The sequence below is a fragment of the Monodelphis domestica genome, chromosome 1 (genome assembly GCF_027887165.1).
Source record: "Monodelphis domestica isolate mMonDom1 chromosome 1, mMonDom1.pri, whole genome shotgun sequence".
Taxonomy (NCBI): Eukaryota; Metazoa; Chordata; class Mammalia; order Didelphimorphia; family Didelphidae; genus Monodelphis; species Monodelphis domestica.
This window is the reverse complement of record NC_077227.1, coordinates 494329132-494346407: the sequence shown is the minus strand read 5'-3', so window position 1 is coordinate 494346407 and position 17276 is coordinate 494329132. Positions and strand designations below refer to the sequence as shown.

Below are 17276 nucleotides of genomic sequence, written 5' to 3'. Positions count from 1 at the left end.
AGAATGATAGCTTCCTTATCTTTTCCTTTTTTAGGATGGGAGTAAAGTCTTTACAGCATCCTGTGATAAAACTGCTAAAATGTGGGACCTCAACAGTAACCAAGCTATACAGATTGCACAGGTAATATAAACTTAGTTTCTGCTTAGAGTAAAAGGGGGGAAAATATCCATAAGTAGTTTTATTTCTTTGTAATAAAAGCTCTTTTAAGCTGATAGATTCAGAGTGGAAACTGAAACTTTTTTGGATTGCAGCAGTAGTGGAATGGGACAAGACATGGCCCATGCAGGAATTTGTTTTGCATAACTGTGTTTGTATAAGGTTTTGGTTTTCTTGCTTTGGTGTGGAATAGGGAAAGAGGGAAAGGAGGAGGGCAGGAGAGAATGCACACCTGAAAATAAAATAAAGTTGAATTTTTTTAAATGTAAAGCTCTGTCAAGTGGCACATCATCATAATACTTTGTAGTTTACATTTTCATTGGGATGCTGTTTGGCTTATACTGTTTAGCCTTGTGCTTTTAAATATAATAGACACCTGTTATAGTACACAAGATCAAAATCTTCCTTGCTGTATTTACCATAAATTGCTATACTTCAGATCTTGTCCTCTGTGTGATAATATATATGTAATAACAGAATATTAATTGTAGATAAGTAGGCTTTATAAGGAAGTTTTAATTGTATGTAAGGTATTGCTTTTATTTTTTAAATTTAATTTAATTTTAAAATGTTTTTTCCTCATGGTTACATGATTTTTGTTGTCTCCCTTCTTCCCTCCCTCCAGCAATTCCACTGGGTTATACATATATTAGCACTCGAAACCTATTTCTATATTATCCATTTTTGTAATCGAGTAATCTTTTTTTTTTATCCCTTACCTTCCATCTTGGAGTCAGTACTGTGTATTTGCTCCAAGGCAGAAGAATGGTAAGGGCTAGGCAATGGGGATCAAGGGACTTGCCCAGGGTTACACAGCTGGGAAGAGTCTGAGGCCAGATTTGAACCTAGGACCTCCTGTCTCTAGGCCTGGCTCTCAATCTACTGTGCTACCCAGCTACCCCCAATAAAGTAATCTTTTAAAATAATGCATTGCTTTTAAACTGCTTTATAATCAAAGTACTATTTATAACTTAGAGAAAGTATTTTTGTCTCATATCCTTATCATCTTGGAAAATGTATGAAATTGTTATCAGACTGTCTTCTTTTTTTCCTCTGAAAACACTACTAAGCTAGCTAGCTCTCAATATTCAGTACAGCTCAGAAACACTTGGATATAGCCATAATTTTATTGGCATTGCTTCTTCTTCTGTATAGACAAGTCTATCTATCCATACCTCAAGAAGTAGTCTGAATGGTGGATTTAGAGTATGTAGATTCAAATCTTGATTCTGCTTATTATAGCTGTGTGATTTGGGGCAAGTCATTTTTCTTTTCTTAGCACTAAGCCTTATCTGTAAAACAAGAGGGTTAGATTAGATTGACTTTTAAGGCCTTAGCTAGATCTAAATCTCTGATCCTTGTTAACTTTTGTAATCCCCATCCATGTTCTTTTATAAATCTTCTGTAGAGGAGCTACCAATATAATAGAAGGCTTTCCTATGTATCTGTTAATTTCTCATGATTAACTATTGACCTTCACACTCACGACATAGCCAGTCTATCTCCTTTTCAGGTCATGTATGTCTTTTATCTACACTACTTGTGTGTGTGTGTGTGTGTGTGTATGTGTGTGTGTACACACACATCATCAGTGACAATTCTGTTCACAGTCAATCAGCAAGCATTTATTAAGTCTTTCCTTTTGTCAAACACTATACTTAACCCTAATAATACCAAAAAAAAGTGAAAACTGTCCCAACTTTAAAGACCTTTACATTCTAATGGAAGAAACAACATATACTTAAATGAATTTATACAAGATAATAGAGACTAAATTCAAGATAACTTTAGAGGGGAAGGTACTAGGAGCTATGGAAGACCAGGAAAGACCTCTTGGCAAAGATGACATTTGAGCTGAGTCTTGAAGGAAATAGAGGATTCTGAGATGGAGGGGAGGGAAGCAAGCATTTTAGGATTGGGGGATTGCCATTACAAAAATTCAGAGATGAGAGGTGGAGCCTTGTGAGGAGAAGAGCAAATAGTCACTGGACTGTAGAATATTTGGGGAGGGATAATAGGTAAGATAGATAGAGGCTTCATTGTAAAGAGTCTTAAATACTAAACTATTTATAAGTATGGTTACATTTACATGCCAGGTAAATGCCAAGTGTTTAACTCCAGAGCTAATAGGGGAGCTACTGGAATTTTTTGAGTAAGAGCTGTAGCATGATCAGGCCTGCACTTTAGGAAAATCATTTTGGCAACTCTATGGAAAATGGATTGAAAAAGGAAGAGATTTGGTACAGAGAAAACAATTGAGGCTATTCAAAACATTTTTAATTGTTTTTTGTCACACTTCACATTTATTATGAGGGGAATTGAATGTTTGCCCCAAATAACCAAGCTTTCTTTCCTGTTAACACAATTCAATTTATAACTACAGTTTTGGAAACACCAGTCCAGAGGCCTAGGCTTTTCCTACTTGTATAAGCTGCCTATAGAAAGTCTCAGAAAAGGAAACTATAAACTTCATAGTAGTAGAAACTATTCAGTTTTTTGTCTTGGTATCTGGCACCTAGCACATTCCCTTCCCCTTAAAAATGGTTTGTTGACTTGAACAAAATTGAGGAACAACATGCATTTCTTAGAATTATTGGCAGCAAGTTTTAACCTCCTTGCTCCAGAAGCTCAGCTGTCCTTTTCAGTGTAATAATGACACAAGCAAAGGCACTGAATCAGAAGATGCCTGAGAATGTAGAGGTTCTAGTTTGGCTGGAACACAGAGCTCATGAAGGAGAACAGTACGATATGCCAAAAAAATAGATTGGACCCAATTGTGGAGGACCTTGATTCAGGATCTTGAGTTTATTTTTCATTTTGCAGTCTAAAGCTAGTGATAGTTTTTCAGGAGCGGAATAATGTGATAATAATGGAGTATTAGGAAGATTCCTTGCCTGTCTAAAGGGTTCATTGGATAGAGGATAGACTTAAGGCTATATATAGTTTGAGCTTAAAAGAGATGAGGGCCTGTCCTAGGGAAGTTTCAATTGATTATGTAAAGGAGAGTATATTTGAGAGAGCTGTCAATAGGACTTGACAGCTGTTTGAATGTTAAGAATAGAATGACTAACTCAATAAATTTAATGAATGTAGTATTTATTAAGCATTTACTATGTGCAAAGTACTGTACTAAGTGCTGGGGAAACAAAGGAGAGTAAAAGACCCCATTATTAGGAATTTTATATGGAAGGTTTCAGCTGTAAGTCAGATGGAAAAATCCCATGGTCTGTAGGTTGTATGCCCTCGTCATTAATACCATTCTACTAATGAAATGATATCCTTTTCTGATGCCAACAGCGCCAAGGACTTTGATAATAAAAACTTTCTTTTCTAGTTCTTCTATAGATGCGTATTTGCTTCCTTTAAGAGTTGTTACTAGGCTGCATTCCATAAAGGTTGCTGCTTTTCCAAAAACTCTCGGGCTTAGGGGTCTGATGAGAGATGGGGATGGTAGTGGTTTGCCTTGGTGCCTGTAGGGGTCCCCTTCAGATTACCCTTCTGCTTCATTCAACTAGTCTGGAATCTTTGCCTTGTGAGTGGTAATTGGTTAATAGTTGGTGGGGGTGGCTGGCCCTTTTTTCATGAGTCTCCTCCCCAGATAATGACTATGAGAGCTGGCCTGGATAGGATGACAAGAATCAAAAATTACTCAGAGATATTGAACCAGAGTGACTAGGAAAGCACTGGTGCCATTATACAGAATTTGAAAGGGTAGGAAGGAAGACTGATGATGAGTTTATGTTTCTGTTGAAATGTTCAAGTGAAGATGCCCAGCAGATAGTCAAGTGTGATACTACAGCTCTGGAGTAAGTCAGTGTAGTTATATAGTTTTAGGAGTTTGGGATGAAAACCATCAGAATGGATGGAAATCACTAAGGAAAATAATATAGAGAGATGAGAAAAGATACAGTGACAGAACCTTGAGATCATCATTGTGGCAGCATAGTGTACATTGGTTTTGAATATGAGGCTTGGATTTAGATCTTAATTCTAACCTTTACTACTATTTTCTCCAGGCCTAAGCTTCCCCATCTGTAGAAAGAAGGCATTAGACTAGCTGATCCTTTTTCCAGCTTTAAATACTTTTGAATATTTTCATGAAAATTATCATGGCAGGTGGATGATGTAAAGAAGGTTGCTAAAAACTGAATGTATAAGCTCATTGTTCTTTATGTTAACCTAAATATTCAATTGAAAATGTTTTTCATTGAATCCTAAAAATATGTAGCACTCATTATCAGTTTTATTTTTCTAATCATTGTTTTGTTTTTTTATAAAAAGCATGATGCTCCTGTGAAAACTGTGCATTGGATCAAAGCGCCAAACTATAGCTGCGTGATGACAGGAAGCTGGGATAAAACTTTAAAGGTATAGCACACTGGAAAGATAGTATCCATGCGGCTTAATAGATATAGCAAGATTTATATCAGTTTTGATTAACCAAAGGCTCATTGTTTGCTTTATCTAGTTTTGGGACACTCGGTCACCAAGTCCTATGATGACATTGCAACTGCCTGAAAGATGTTACTGTGCTGATGTGGTGAGCCATTTCATGCTAAACTTCTAATTTATTTAAATGATATGTAAGACATGATATTTAATAATAAATTTGAAGGATACATCATGATGAAGTAGAGCCTCTGTGGATGATAATAAAGTCACAAGAATTTCTCCCAAATGTTTTACCCTTCAGATTATATTAATGATATGGAATAGTTAAATTCTCACTTAACATAATCATAATGTCCAGATTGTAATTTTTGAACTGAATTACATGGTTTCTAATAATTGGCCATGAAAAGCACATTTGGAAGGAGATAGCTTTTAAGAGAGTACATTCAGATCCTAATATTGACTATATATTTTCATCTTTTCCTTGTCTCTGGCTTTAGGTCTACCCCATGGCAGCTGTAGCTACTGCTGAGAGAGGATTGATAGTTTATCAGTTAGAGAATCAGCCTTCTGAATTCAGAAGAATAGAATCTCCTCTTAAACATCAGGTAAACAACAACACATCAAATCAATGAACACTCAACAGTTTCTTATGTGAAAATGCTTGTAAATAATGCACTAGAGAAAGTCTGCTGCTAGAGAGGAGCAGGCCAGTGTTATCTAATCTAGTATTAAGTTAAGTAATGATATAATTTGATGTTTTATATTCAAGCTTGAGCATATTGTAATTACGTAAATCTGTATTAGAAATCAAAACATAATTTTTAGTTAACTAAAATCCTGTAGCTTGAATTAGGGAACAGTATGGAAACAATTGGAGTGATTGAATATAATGATTTAGATCCTCATGTAGTCATTTGTCCTTTTTTTTTCCTCCAAATTTTATAATTCATATTTGGAGAAAACAGTGCCTTGTGGCAAGGATACAGCCCTGGATTCTCAAACACTATTCTAGAAGATCATAAGATCTGACAGATCCTACCAGTCCATCGCTGGTGATGAACTATATGCCTTTTGTACGAGGACTTACTTGTAGATGCAAGTGATGATGACATGAGATGCTTATATATATATAGACAGTCTCCTTTAAGGTTGAAGTCTCTTAGTGGAAAGAATACCTGAGCAAGTGAAATCCTGGATCTTTAAAATATTGAAGAAATATTTGTTTCCCAAAGAGTTTTAAGTCTTTTTGGGACCATAGTTTCTTCTTAAGTACCTTGGGATACTGTCATAGAAAATGAAAGAAAAATTGAAACGGCTTATATAATTGGATTTATGAAATGGCATAGATTGGCATAAAAGTTTACCTTCTGAGATTTAGTTTCCTCATCCCTAAAATGAGGAAATTAAACTGAATGATCTCTGATAGCTTTTTTAGCTCCAAGTCCTAAAATTATAACTAAAAGGGGTGAATGACTACTTTAATACATATGCAGTAGTTTAGAAATGTTCAGTTTTTGGAGTAAGAAGACCCCAGTTTGAGTCCTAGTTCTGCCACTTACTCTTTGAGTGTCTGGTAAGTCATTTTATTTTTCTGAGTCTCATTTAATTCATTTGTCATGTAAGGATACTGATACTTGTACCACTTCTCACATTGTTATGAAAAAAAAGCATTGTTAAAATAAAAAAGTTTAAATGAGTCACATTGTTTTACATGTAAATCTCTTTAATATATGGCTTAATAAAAGACAACTGGGATTCTCTTACCTTCTTTTACATTCACTTTATTGCTATGTTGTTTTGAAGTATGAAGACAATCTGGCCTTACATAGATATGTGATTGTAAAGGGGTGGAATATTTTATTAAGCAAAAAACAATCTTAGTACTACTGTGAAAATAGTTTTGACCTCTTGGACCCTCTGAAAAGAACTCTAGGATCCCATAGGATCTATGGATCACACTTCATTCATCTAGTCCAATCCTCTCATTTTGTGGTTGAGGAAAATGAGACTAAACTATTGGTGTAGCTGTGAATTAGTAGAACTATTTTTGAAAGCTATTTGAAATTATTTGATGACAGTGCCTAAAACATCAACACTATTTGATCTCACTGCTAGGCATCTATCCTAAAGAAAGCCAGCAATAAAAAGGCCCCATATACATCAAAAATATACCCAGTACTTTTTGTAGTAGTAGCAGTGAACTGGAAATAAAGTAGATGCCCTTCTACTGTAGAGTGTATGTGGAATAGAATATTACAGTGCTCAGAACAGCTGAGTACAAAGGAAATGAGGAAGACTTAAAATGAGCTGAAACTGAAACAGAATAATATACACTATTAAATCAATGTAAATGGAAAAAAAAGAAAAATAAAACAACCAAATTTGAAATTAGAGTGGCAAAAGTTGGCCCCAAAGAAGAGCTATGATAAGGTATCTCTCTCCTTTATTTGCATAGGTTATGAGACTATGAATATAAAACACTGATTATTTTGTTTTTTAATTCTTAGTCAGAAGGGATGGCCCTTCAGGGGATTAGCTATATTGAGAAATGTAAATTATGTACAAACAAAATATATCAATAAAAAATTTTAAAATATATTCCAGAGAAATTACAAATTTAATTGGTTCCATGTTCTGATTAAAAAATGGAGTGAAATAATGAACTTTTTTGATTCATTGCATCTTTAGCATCGCTGTGTTGCCATTTTTAAAGACAAACAGAATAAGCCTACTGGTTTTGCTCTGGGAAGTATTGAAGGAAGAGTTGCTATTCATTATATTAATCCACCAAATCCGTAAGTGCAATTGCATCAATTTTGCTACCTTTTTTTCTTTGAGGCTTTTTTCCCTTTAATATAATTTTATTTTTTAAATATTTTTTCATGGTTACATGATTCATGTTCTCTTGCCTCCCCTCTTCCCTCCCCACTCCTGGAACTGACAAGTAATTCCACTGGGTTATATATGTATTATTATGTTTAAGGCTTTTTAAAAAAGTTTTTTTAATGTTAAAATAATATTCTCTTTCAGTGCCAAAGATAACTTTACCTTTAAGTGTCATCGTTCTAATGGAACTAATACTTCAGCTCCTCAAGATATCTATGCTGTAAGTATTTAGAGATAATGACTATATGTAAAAATTAAAATTAGGTCTCAAATATTAAAATGTTATGTTTTAGGGATTTATTACTGATCATTAAAAATCAAGGAATTAAGAGGATACAAAATAAAGACCATGTGCCCATGGCTGATTAGACCATTTAAACCCCACACTTAGCTTATCACCACCACCATGCTGGCTGCAAGCCCAAAAAAGAGAGCCAAGAGGTCCATTCACTTGCTAATATTCTCTGTCTACAGGAAGTACATAATGACAGGAAGTCAGTGGGCTCCCAGAAAATGTAGTTCTTTTTTAGGGTAAAAGATTTTCAATTATACATCTCCTCCCCCTCCCTTCCCCCCCAAGATCCTTGGAAGACTAATCTCTCCAATGGATCTTGTAAACTTAACCAACTTTGAAATTGCAATAATTTGGAGATAGAAGTAAAAGAGAACAAAACCAATGATTGCTAGGCACATTTATAAAAAGCCAGTTAGGGGGCAGTCCCCTTCAGCATAAAAGAATACATACAAAACAAATGCATTCAATGCCACACAGTTCAAATCACCACAGCCCAAAGTTCACTCTGGATCTTCTGGTGCAGTGTGTGATCTGTGCAGGCATCTTAATGGTACCTTCTCCAAAGAGTTCACTTTCTGGATTTAGAACAGTAGCGTGTTTCTTATCCTAAAATTATTCTCAAAAAGAATTTAAACTTTGCAATTTAGAATAATAATAATACTTCTTCTCCCCCCCCCCCTCCCCAAGACGATGTTGAAAAACACAGGGATCACTTAGGAATGCAGGGCTGAGTTATAAGGTATATGAATCAATTGGCAGGAAAAATCAAAAACATTTAAAAAATCCAAATAAAAGAGAAAATAATTTGTGGATGAAATATAGACTTTCAAAGTTTTAGGTGTAAAAATTCTAAGTAAAGGAAAAATAAACATATTACAGGCCCTTGAATCAGGACCCAATTAAAGTGATTTAAGCAATTATGCATTTACCCAATCAGCAGCCAGGACTACAGAATGTTTTGCCACACTATAAGCGAGAAAAGGGACTAAATTTTAGGAGCAAATGGGAGCCAGGATGGAGCCAGAATAATCGAAGTCATGTATTTGATATAGAGTGTGTGGTTCAAGGAAGTCCTGCATTTAACACATGTCAAATAACCGCAACCTTGAGTCTCACACATGATCAAGTCCTTGCGCTCTTTGTGCAGAATGTCATCAATCCACGTAGGATTGGTTTTGATCTCTTTGACCTTGTGCTCAATTTGCAATATGCAAGTAGTTTTGTGCTTCTTTGGCACTGTGCAATGGCTCTTTTTGTATTTTCCTTCTGGAATCAGACAGAATCATTAAGCAAAGTCCCATAATTATTTGTCAATAAATGGCAGGTTTTCATAGTCTAAAGCTTTCGGGTATGAATATTATAGCAAATGTAATTTAAACTTGTATTACTGCAAAATCAAAAAAGTTAAAATCTTAATACTGGTGACATGGGCTTCAAATACAAAAAGGAGAGAAAAAATAAAACTGAAATAGTATTTTGCACATGCAAGCAAAAACAATAATAAAAGAGCTTCAAAAATCAAAAACATATAGCTTACAATCATTGACACATTGTGTCAGTTAAGAAAAGGTAGAAAGAAAAGAAAAGGTACAAAGGTTTCTCACCCCCAGATGAGATACATGTCCTCTTTCAAACCTGGCCATGATCCACTGTGAGTGCAAATGATTTTCACAAAATAACAGTTTTTTTAATAAAGAGCAGTAATATAACAGGTAATGCACATTCAAAAAGTATCAAAATTTCCAAAGTTATAATAGCCCATTTAGTGACAATAGTAAACAAACCCATTACCATTAGGATTCACATGAGTCTGCTGTTTGACATTTAAAGCTACTGGACACTTGTCACAAGTTTTTCAGGTGTAGCAATCTTACAACCTTGGCTGAGATAGTTTAAAAAGTCTATTTGCCATCATTACAAAAATGTGGCAGAGGAGACTAGGAAAAAAAAACCTGTAGTGTTGATGCTGGGTCTAAAAAAGTGTCATGAAGAATCTAGATCATTCTGGTGGAAGGGTAGAGTAAGCTGATGAGTTACAAATGAGAAGTGCTCCCTCTTGGGAGCCATCCAAGGGTACCATGCCCTGGGATCCACTTCCAAGCTCCTTTGATATGAGACTGTCATGTCCCATCCACTCACATTTTTACAAATGCGGGAGTAGGGATTATAATTGTACTTCACTTCAGCTACTAAAAATGATTAGTCAGAGTTGTCGGGGGGAAAAAGACTAAAATTCATGTTTGAGGACCCATTAAAATTAATTTGAGATATTTAGCTCATTAAATTTTTCAAAGGTTGTTAACCAGGTTGAGTCCATCCATCATCTATGTGACAATTAACAAATGCAAAATGGGAAAAAAAGCTGTTTATGGACTTTTATAATATATATATTGTTTAGCATAGTTATAGGGGAAAAGTAACAATATATCTAATAGTTAAAACAGAGTAGATTAAAATGATTCAGTGTAACATTATTGATCAGATTAATATATGAACTTAAAACAACAAAATTAAATCATGAACAAAATAATCAGCAAAATACAATACAGAGACTTTCATAAATCAATGGAGTCTAAAAAGGTTTAAAATTTTCACCTCAGTCTCTTTAAAAGTTCCTTCCCTGGGATCTCCCATAGTGAGGGAGAACATGGGTTTGAGGAATCCCAAACTAGATGAATCTTAGAGACTAAGCAGGCCCAAGTGGCAAAGGGTTGCAGGGAGATGAATTTCTCCCCTGAATCTCAGGCAATATAATTGAAAAGATCAATGCACTCATGAATGGTAGAAGCCGTTTGAAATAGGCAAGGTACTGCTCTTTCAAAGAGTACGCCATGTTTGTAATTTACTTCCTGTTTGGAAGAGTAACTTCCTTCTTCCCTTCCCCCCTAAGGTAAAACGCTAGTTTCCCCAGCCACGTGGAGAGGGAGTTAGGAGGCTAATCGTTGCCTGAGGAAAATACACCCCAGTTTTTACCAGTTGGTCGGAGAGCAGCTCCAAGTTTGTGAGTTCCGAAGATAGAGCGGCAGCTACCAGCGGGAACAAATTCGGGGTCGGGGCCGAAGACGGAGCAGAAGCAGAACTAGGAGCAAGCAGCATAGGCAGCAGCAACCAAAGGCAGCCGCAAGCAATGAGGAATGTGGGCTCAAGCAGATGGGCAAGAGAAGTGGCTTATCTCTTCTCAGCCAAGAGTCCTGGGATAAGTTCCTCAAAATAGTAGTAGCCAGTAGGGAGGGCAACCGGCAAAATATAGGGAAAGGTGGGGGGAAACCCAACAGACAAACCAGCAGGGCATCAGATCAGTTAGAGAGTTTGGAGTTCTCTCGGAATTTGAGGCGGGGGGGGGGGGGGGGGGGGTGATGGTAGGGTGCTGAAAAGTCTTGGCAGGAGAAACATGGCTTAAAAAAATATATCTAGGTTATCTTAAAAAATTTAGAGTTTCTTCTCCAACTAGTGGTTGTCATCAATGTAAAAATTAAAATTAAATCTCAATTAAAATATTATATTTTAGGAGATTTATTGATGATCATTAGAAATCAAGGAATTAAGAGAATACAAAATAAAGATCACGTGCCCATGGCTGATTAACCCATTTAAAATCCCCGCACTTAGCTCACTGCTACCATGCTGGCTGCAAGTCCAAAAAAGAAAGCCAAGAGGACAACCCGCTTGCTAATATCCTCTGTCTAGGAAGTATATAATGACAGGAAGTCAGTGGGCTCCTGGGAAATGTAGTTCTTTTTTAGGGTAACAGATTTTCAATTATACATATAGTTTTTGAAGTATAATAGTTCCCCCAATAGTTTCTCTACAGTCCTAGAGGGGTGAAGCAAAGGTCTCCTTTCTTTCTTTCTGCATTGCCTACTGCTAAAGAGAATGCAGTTCTTTTGCCTTCACTTGGAGAGGTGGTTTGTTGTTTTTTTTTTTTTGGTGGGGGTGGGGAAGGGCAGGGAGGTTGTGAAACAGAGAGAGAGAGAGAGAGAGAGAGAGAGAGAGAGAGAGAGAGAGAGAGAGAGAGAGAGAGAGAGAGAGAGAGAGAGAGAGAGAGAGAGAACATTACTATACAAAAAAGTTAACATGGGTGTTAAAAGTGAAAGTGAGAACTGACTATAGGCTCAATATTATCCTCAATTTCAGATATCCCCTGGGGGGTCTTGAAACATGCCCCACACATAAGCTTTTTTAAAAAGTTGTTTATTTGAAAAACACTACACCTGCATAATTTCTTCTGTATTTAAAATGAACAGTTTTTTGTTCCAGAATTAAAGTATAGAGTTAAACAGTAATTCTTTTCCTTCCCATTTGTGCAGTGTAAATTAGTCAGTAAGAGCCATTGTGAGTAATTTAAGTTTAAATAATTTCTGCCTACTTTCTGGATATTAGTGACAATTTACTTTTCTTCTTAGAATAGAAAGAAGTTGCTATTTTTTTTACCTAAGTAGTAGTTTTCTACTTAAATGTATAGATAAAATTGGTTCCTGTTACCTTTAGCCCTTCATCCATAGTAATGCTAGGTGATTCATTGGCTGGGTCCCCTTTAAATTTATGTCATCTAATTTCACCTAGGTCCTTACTACCACAAACAGTCTTTTAATCTTCCTTATATCCCACTCCCAGTAATCATTGGATGCCTTCTCTCAAGCCTCTCGTACCACTCCATCTTCCTCTTATTAGAGAATTTCATCTCAGACCTGACGGAGAAAAATAAAACTCATTTGCCTTGAGCTCTCTCTTCTTCCCTACTCCACATATAAAAAATCCTTGACATCCCCATTCTTTTTTCCCGAGCCAACCCCTTTCCTTGTGTGATCTTATCTTCTATTTCTTCAGACAGATTGACCCTGTCATCATTACCCTCTATTCTCTGCTTATCTACTTGCTCTTTCTCTACAACTTAAAACATGCTTAGGTCTTCCCTATTGTTAAAAAAACCTTTCACTTCAAGTTCTTTTTCATAACCAAGGAAAGAAGATTTAAAAGTTAAAAGTAGCCTCCATTTTACCTCTTATTTACTTCCTCACCCTTTGAATTGTGACTTCTGACCTCAACATACAACTAAAACTGCTCTCTCCAAAGATTCCAAAGATCTCTCTCCCTTTATTTTAACCCTTATTTTCTGTTTTAGAATTGTTACAAGTATTGGTTCTAAGGCAGTAAGAGCTAGGTAATTGGGGTTAAATGGCTTGCCCAGGGTCACACAGCCAGGAACTGTCTGAGGCTATCTTTGAATAGTGATCTCTTAATTGACAGGCCTGATGGTCTCTTCTCCATCTTTGTCCTCCCTTGACATCCCTGCAGTATTTGACACTGGCTCTTCCTGAATATTTATCCTCTCTAAGGTATTTGTGATAGTGTTCTTCCAAGATTCTCCTCCCATCTGACTACTCCTTAGTCTCTTTTGTTGGATCATCATTTATATCTTATCCTCTCCTTTCTGCCTTGCAATGTCCTCTCTCTCTCTCTAGGTGACCTGGGTTTAATTATTCTAATCGCCAGTTGACTATTGGATATTTAGAATTAGATGTCTTTTAGACATCTCAGACTCAACATTATCCAAAGTAGAACTCATCCTTACCATCCCACTTTTTTCTTAAATTACCTATTTCTCTTGATATTTATATTTCTTTTTTTTCTTTCTTTCTTTCTTTTCTTTCTTTCTTTTTTTTTTTAATTCCTAGTGCCTAGCACAAGCCCAGGCACTTAAACCTTTTTAGATCAATTAAAGATGCCACCATCACTCCATTCACCCACTTGAAACTTTGGCTTCACTCTCTATTAAAAGTCTTATTGATTCTATTTCACAATATCTCTTGCCTCTGTACCCTTTTCATTCCCATGGCCACCATCCTACATCAGGCATCACTAATATAATAGCCTCCTGACTCCCTTTTCCTGTTGATTCACTCCCTCACTCGCTGCACCAATATTTCTAAAGTACTATTTGGACCAATGTTGTTCACTTGCTCAAGAAGCATCATTTCCCTGTTGCCTTCAGGATACAATACTAACTACAGCTAGTCATTTAAAAGTTCAGACATGTATAATCTATATGAAATTGCCTGCCTTCTCAGAGAGAGGGGAGGGAACTTGGAAATTAAAACTTTTTTAAAAGAATGTTAAAAATTGTTTTTACATTTAATTGAAAACATATATATATATATATATATATATATATATATACACACATATATATATATATATACACACACACACACACACACACACATATTTTTTTTTCTCAAAATCCTTCAGAGTCTGGCTCTAGCCTACTTTTTTTGTTTTATCATACATGACTTCATATACTTAATATACTCTTCCATCTCTACTAGCTTATGTGCTATTTCTTAGGCACAACATTCTTTCTTCCATGAAGCTTCATTCAGACATCTCCTATTTCTGCAACATGTTCCCTCCTTTCTTATACCTAGTCCTGATTTTCTACCAAAGCTCAGATCAAGCAGCTCCTTCAGTAGACCTTTTCTGATCTTTTTCTCTATTAATGCCTCCCTTTATCCCCAAAATTAACCTTTTGTTTTATGCATGTTTTTATTTATTTGTTTGGATACTCCAATAGAATGTAAGTTCCTTGACAGCAGGTATAATCTTATTTTTTATCTTTCATTCCCTGGGTGGCTAATACTAGAAAAATAATGGTCTTTTAATTGGTACTTTTTTTTTTTAACCCTTCTGCCTTGGGTGAAGGCTAGGCAATGGGGATTACATGATTTGCCTAGTCATACAGCTAGGAAATGTCTGAGGCCATATTTAAATCCAGGACTTCCCATCGCTAGACCTAGCTCTCAATCCACTAAGCTCCCTTGTAGTAGGTACTTTTAAATATTTGTTTTTTTCTCCATTCCTTTACAATTTAAGCATGAGAGTATGTGCCACACATATATTGAAAATGCCTCTACTCACTATTACTCTGCCTTCTCTTCCTAATGATATATACAATTCTTTTCAGGTGAATGGGATAGCATTTCATCCTGTTCATGGAACTCTTGCAACTGTAGGATCTGATGGTAGATTCAGTTTTTGGGACAAAGATGCAAGGACAAAACTAAAAACTTCAGAACAATTAGATCAGCCAATTTCAGCTTGTTGTTTCAATCACAATGGAAACATATTTGCGTATGCTTCTAGCTATGACTGGTCAAAGGTAAGGGTTTGTATTCACACTTTGTCTAAGAAGATTTTCAGTATATACATTTTTTAAAACTTAGTTTGTAAATGTTGGCATACATTTTATATTATTACTTGAATAAAGAAAACCAGTTAACTGTTTTACCTTATTCTATAGCACCAAGAAAATAATGATGGAATTTGAAATGTTTTGAAATTTTTCTAACTCTAAAGCAAGTAGCTCAGACCTTTGTCTTTGATTCAATATATCATACCTCCAACTAGAAAAGAAAACAATAAGCTGTTCATGTAGTTGAACATTTGTTCTTATTAAATTAAACTGGATGCTCACTTGTTTGTTTTAACAATCAAGTTCCTAAAGTGTAACTTTTTTCTAATATAACTGATTTTCCTTCCATTTTTAGGGACATGAATTTTATAATCCCCAAAAGAAAAATTACATTTTTCTACGTAATGCAGCAGAAGAGTTAAAGCCCAGAAATAAGAAGTAACAAGTATAGAATTCAGATATTGTTCTGGATTGTTCTTCCTTGCCCCAGTCTGGTTTTGATCACTAAAATATGGTGGATTCTCCAACAACTACATGATACATTGTTCAGATCCACTGGAGAAAACCATTTGAATCATGCTACCTGCAAGAATGCCAGATGTCCACAGAATGACCTGCCTGTTTCTACTCAACTATAATACTGCCTGACAAACTGCTCTATAAATTTGAGAGGATTGAAAGTACTACAGCTTAGATTTGTATGGGCATTTGCATAGCTATTTTAAAGTCTTCAAGGTATGAGTAACAGGAGATTGCAACACAATCTATAAAGACTATATCATATTTTGTAATAAACTATTTTGAAAATTGCCTAAAAGTTGTTTTTTCCTTAAACTTCCCAAGTATTTATCCTCTATAATGTACTATTGGATTTTGTTTATTTGCCATTTTGGAATGTCCTATTTGGAAAATCAAAACTCTTTGTCATAGTGGAGAAGAATCCTGTGGTATATGGTTCATAAAATGAAGAGGAGATTGAGATCCTATGGACTGCTGATGGGCAGTTTGAATTTAGTTATTTTGCTTCCTTTTTTTCCCTCTTGCCACATTTCTAGTGTTTAATCAGTTCTGCTATGCCAATTTTTTTTAATAATAAGTCCTAAACAGGGAATGTCCTTTGGGCCAAACTATGTTTAGTCTTGTGGGTAAACCTTCCAAAGGATACAGAGGATAATGTAACTTATGGCCTTCAAGTTATAGTCCAGGTCCCTTGCCTATGAAGTGCTCTTAATTCTCTACTGCTAATATCTGTACAGTTTTTTAATTGGACTATCATTTCATGTTGTTACAAACTCCAGTAAGTATTATAAATGGAACAAACCTAAAATCTAGATCCAAGTATTGCTCATCTAATGTACTTTAAATCCTTGAAATTCCTCATCATTTGGGGCTAATTTATGACCTAAAGGCCTGTTAATTATAAATGCCTGTTACCTTTATATTGTAAGATGTTTTTGCCCATGCACAGCTAAACATTTTAAGTAAAATTCTTATAATTCACTAAATTAATTTAGTTTGAAAATTGTTTTCAAAAAATAAAAATACTGAAAGGGGGAGACAATTTAGATTATGTAACTTGGGAAAATTTGTGGAAATTTGTTGTTATATGTAACTGGTAAAAAATAAAATGAAATCCACCCCCACCACCACCTCCCAAAAAAACTAGTAGATACAGGGGGAAGGAGGAATGAAAAACTGTTTCATTATGAATGATCCCTGTGCTTGGAAATTCTAAACTTTAAAAATAATATTGTAAAACATTCCATAGAAAGAACCATTCTATGGAAATACTTAGTACTCATCTCAGTCAATATTAATTACCACTTGATGTAAACAAATTGTTATCAGCTTTCATTCACCATAAAGTTTTACTTTAAATATATATATTTTTCAGCATTTTCCTGTCAGCTGTAGAATTCATGATTGATATATAAATAAATAAATTTGCCAGAATTATGGACCAGATGTCCCCCTCCCCGCCCAAGATTAGATTTCAACAGTATTATGCTAGCATTTCTATAGTTTGCAAACTTGAAACATTTGCTAATAGACATGGAATTAAATTTCTAGATAAAACAGATTCTTTGTTACCCCAAATAAGGAAACATTGTGTCAGAATTAACATTTTCTTTTCTTTTTTTATATCATGACTGGAGAAGTAAATCAGATAGTTTATTTGCTATTTACCTTTACCTGCGTGTTCCTTATCTGCCCAACTTGGTTGATTGCAAGTCTTTTGAGGGCAGCTTTAAGCATCTTTCTAGGAGAAAAATTCACCTCTTTTTGGAACTAGTTTACAAGGTACATTCCCATAATGCCGTAAGATGGTTGGTGATGTAAGTATTATTCTTATT

At 35.3% G+C, this 17276-nt stretch overlaps 1 protein-coding gene across 1 annotated transcript in view; it reads left to right on the top strand.

The window, feature by feature from the left end:
- Positions 1-15739, top strand: part of RAE1 (ribonucleic acid export 1) — a 34420-nt gene extending 18681 nt beyond the window's left edge. The window contains exons 5-12 of the mRNA XM_001368885.5: positions 35-121; positions 4439-4525; positions 4626-4697; positions 5050-5157; positions 7241-7347; positions 7583-7658; positions 14695-14889; positions 15278-15739. Coding sequence (XP_001368922.1) covers positions 35-121; positions 4439-4525; positions 4626-4697; positions 5050-5157; positions 7241-7347; positions 7583-7658; positions 14695-14889; positions 15278-15364 — 819 coding nt within the window. The 3' untranslated portion in view covers positions 15365-15739. The remainder of the gene's footprint in view (positions 1-34; positions 122-4438; positions 4526-4625; positions 4698-5049; positions 5158-7240; positions 7348-7582; positions 7659-14694; positions 14890-15277) is intronic.
- The last annotated feature ends 1537 nt before the right edge of the window (positions 15740-17276 follow it).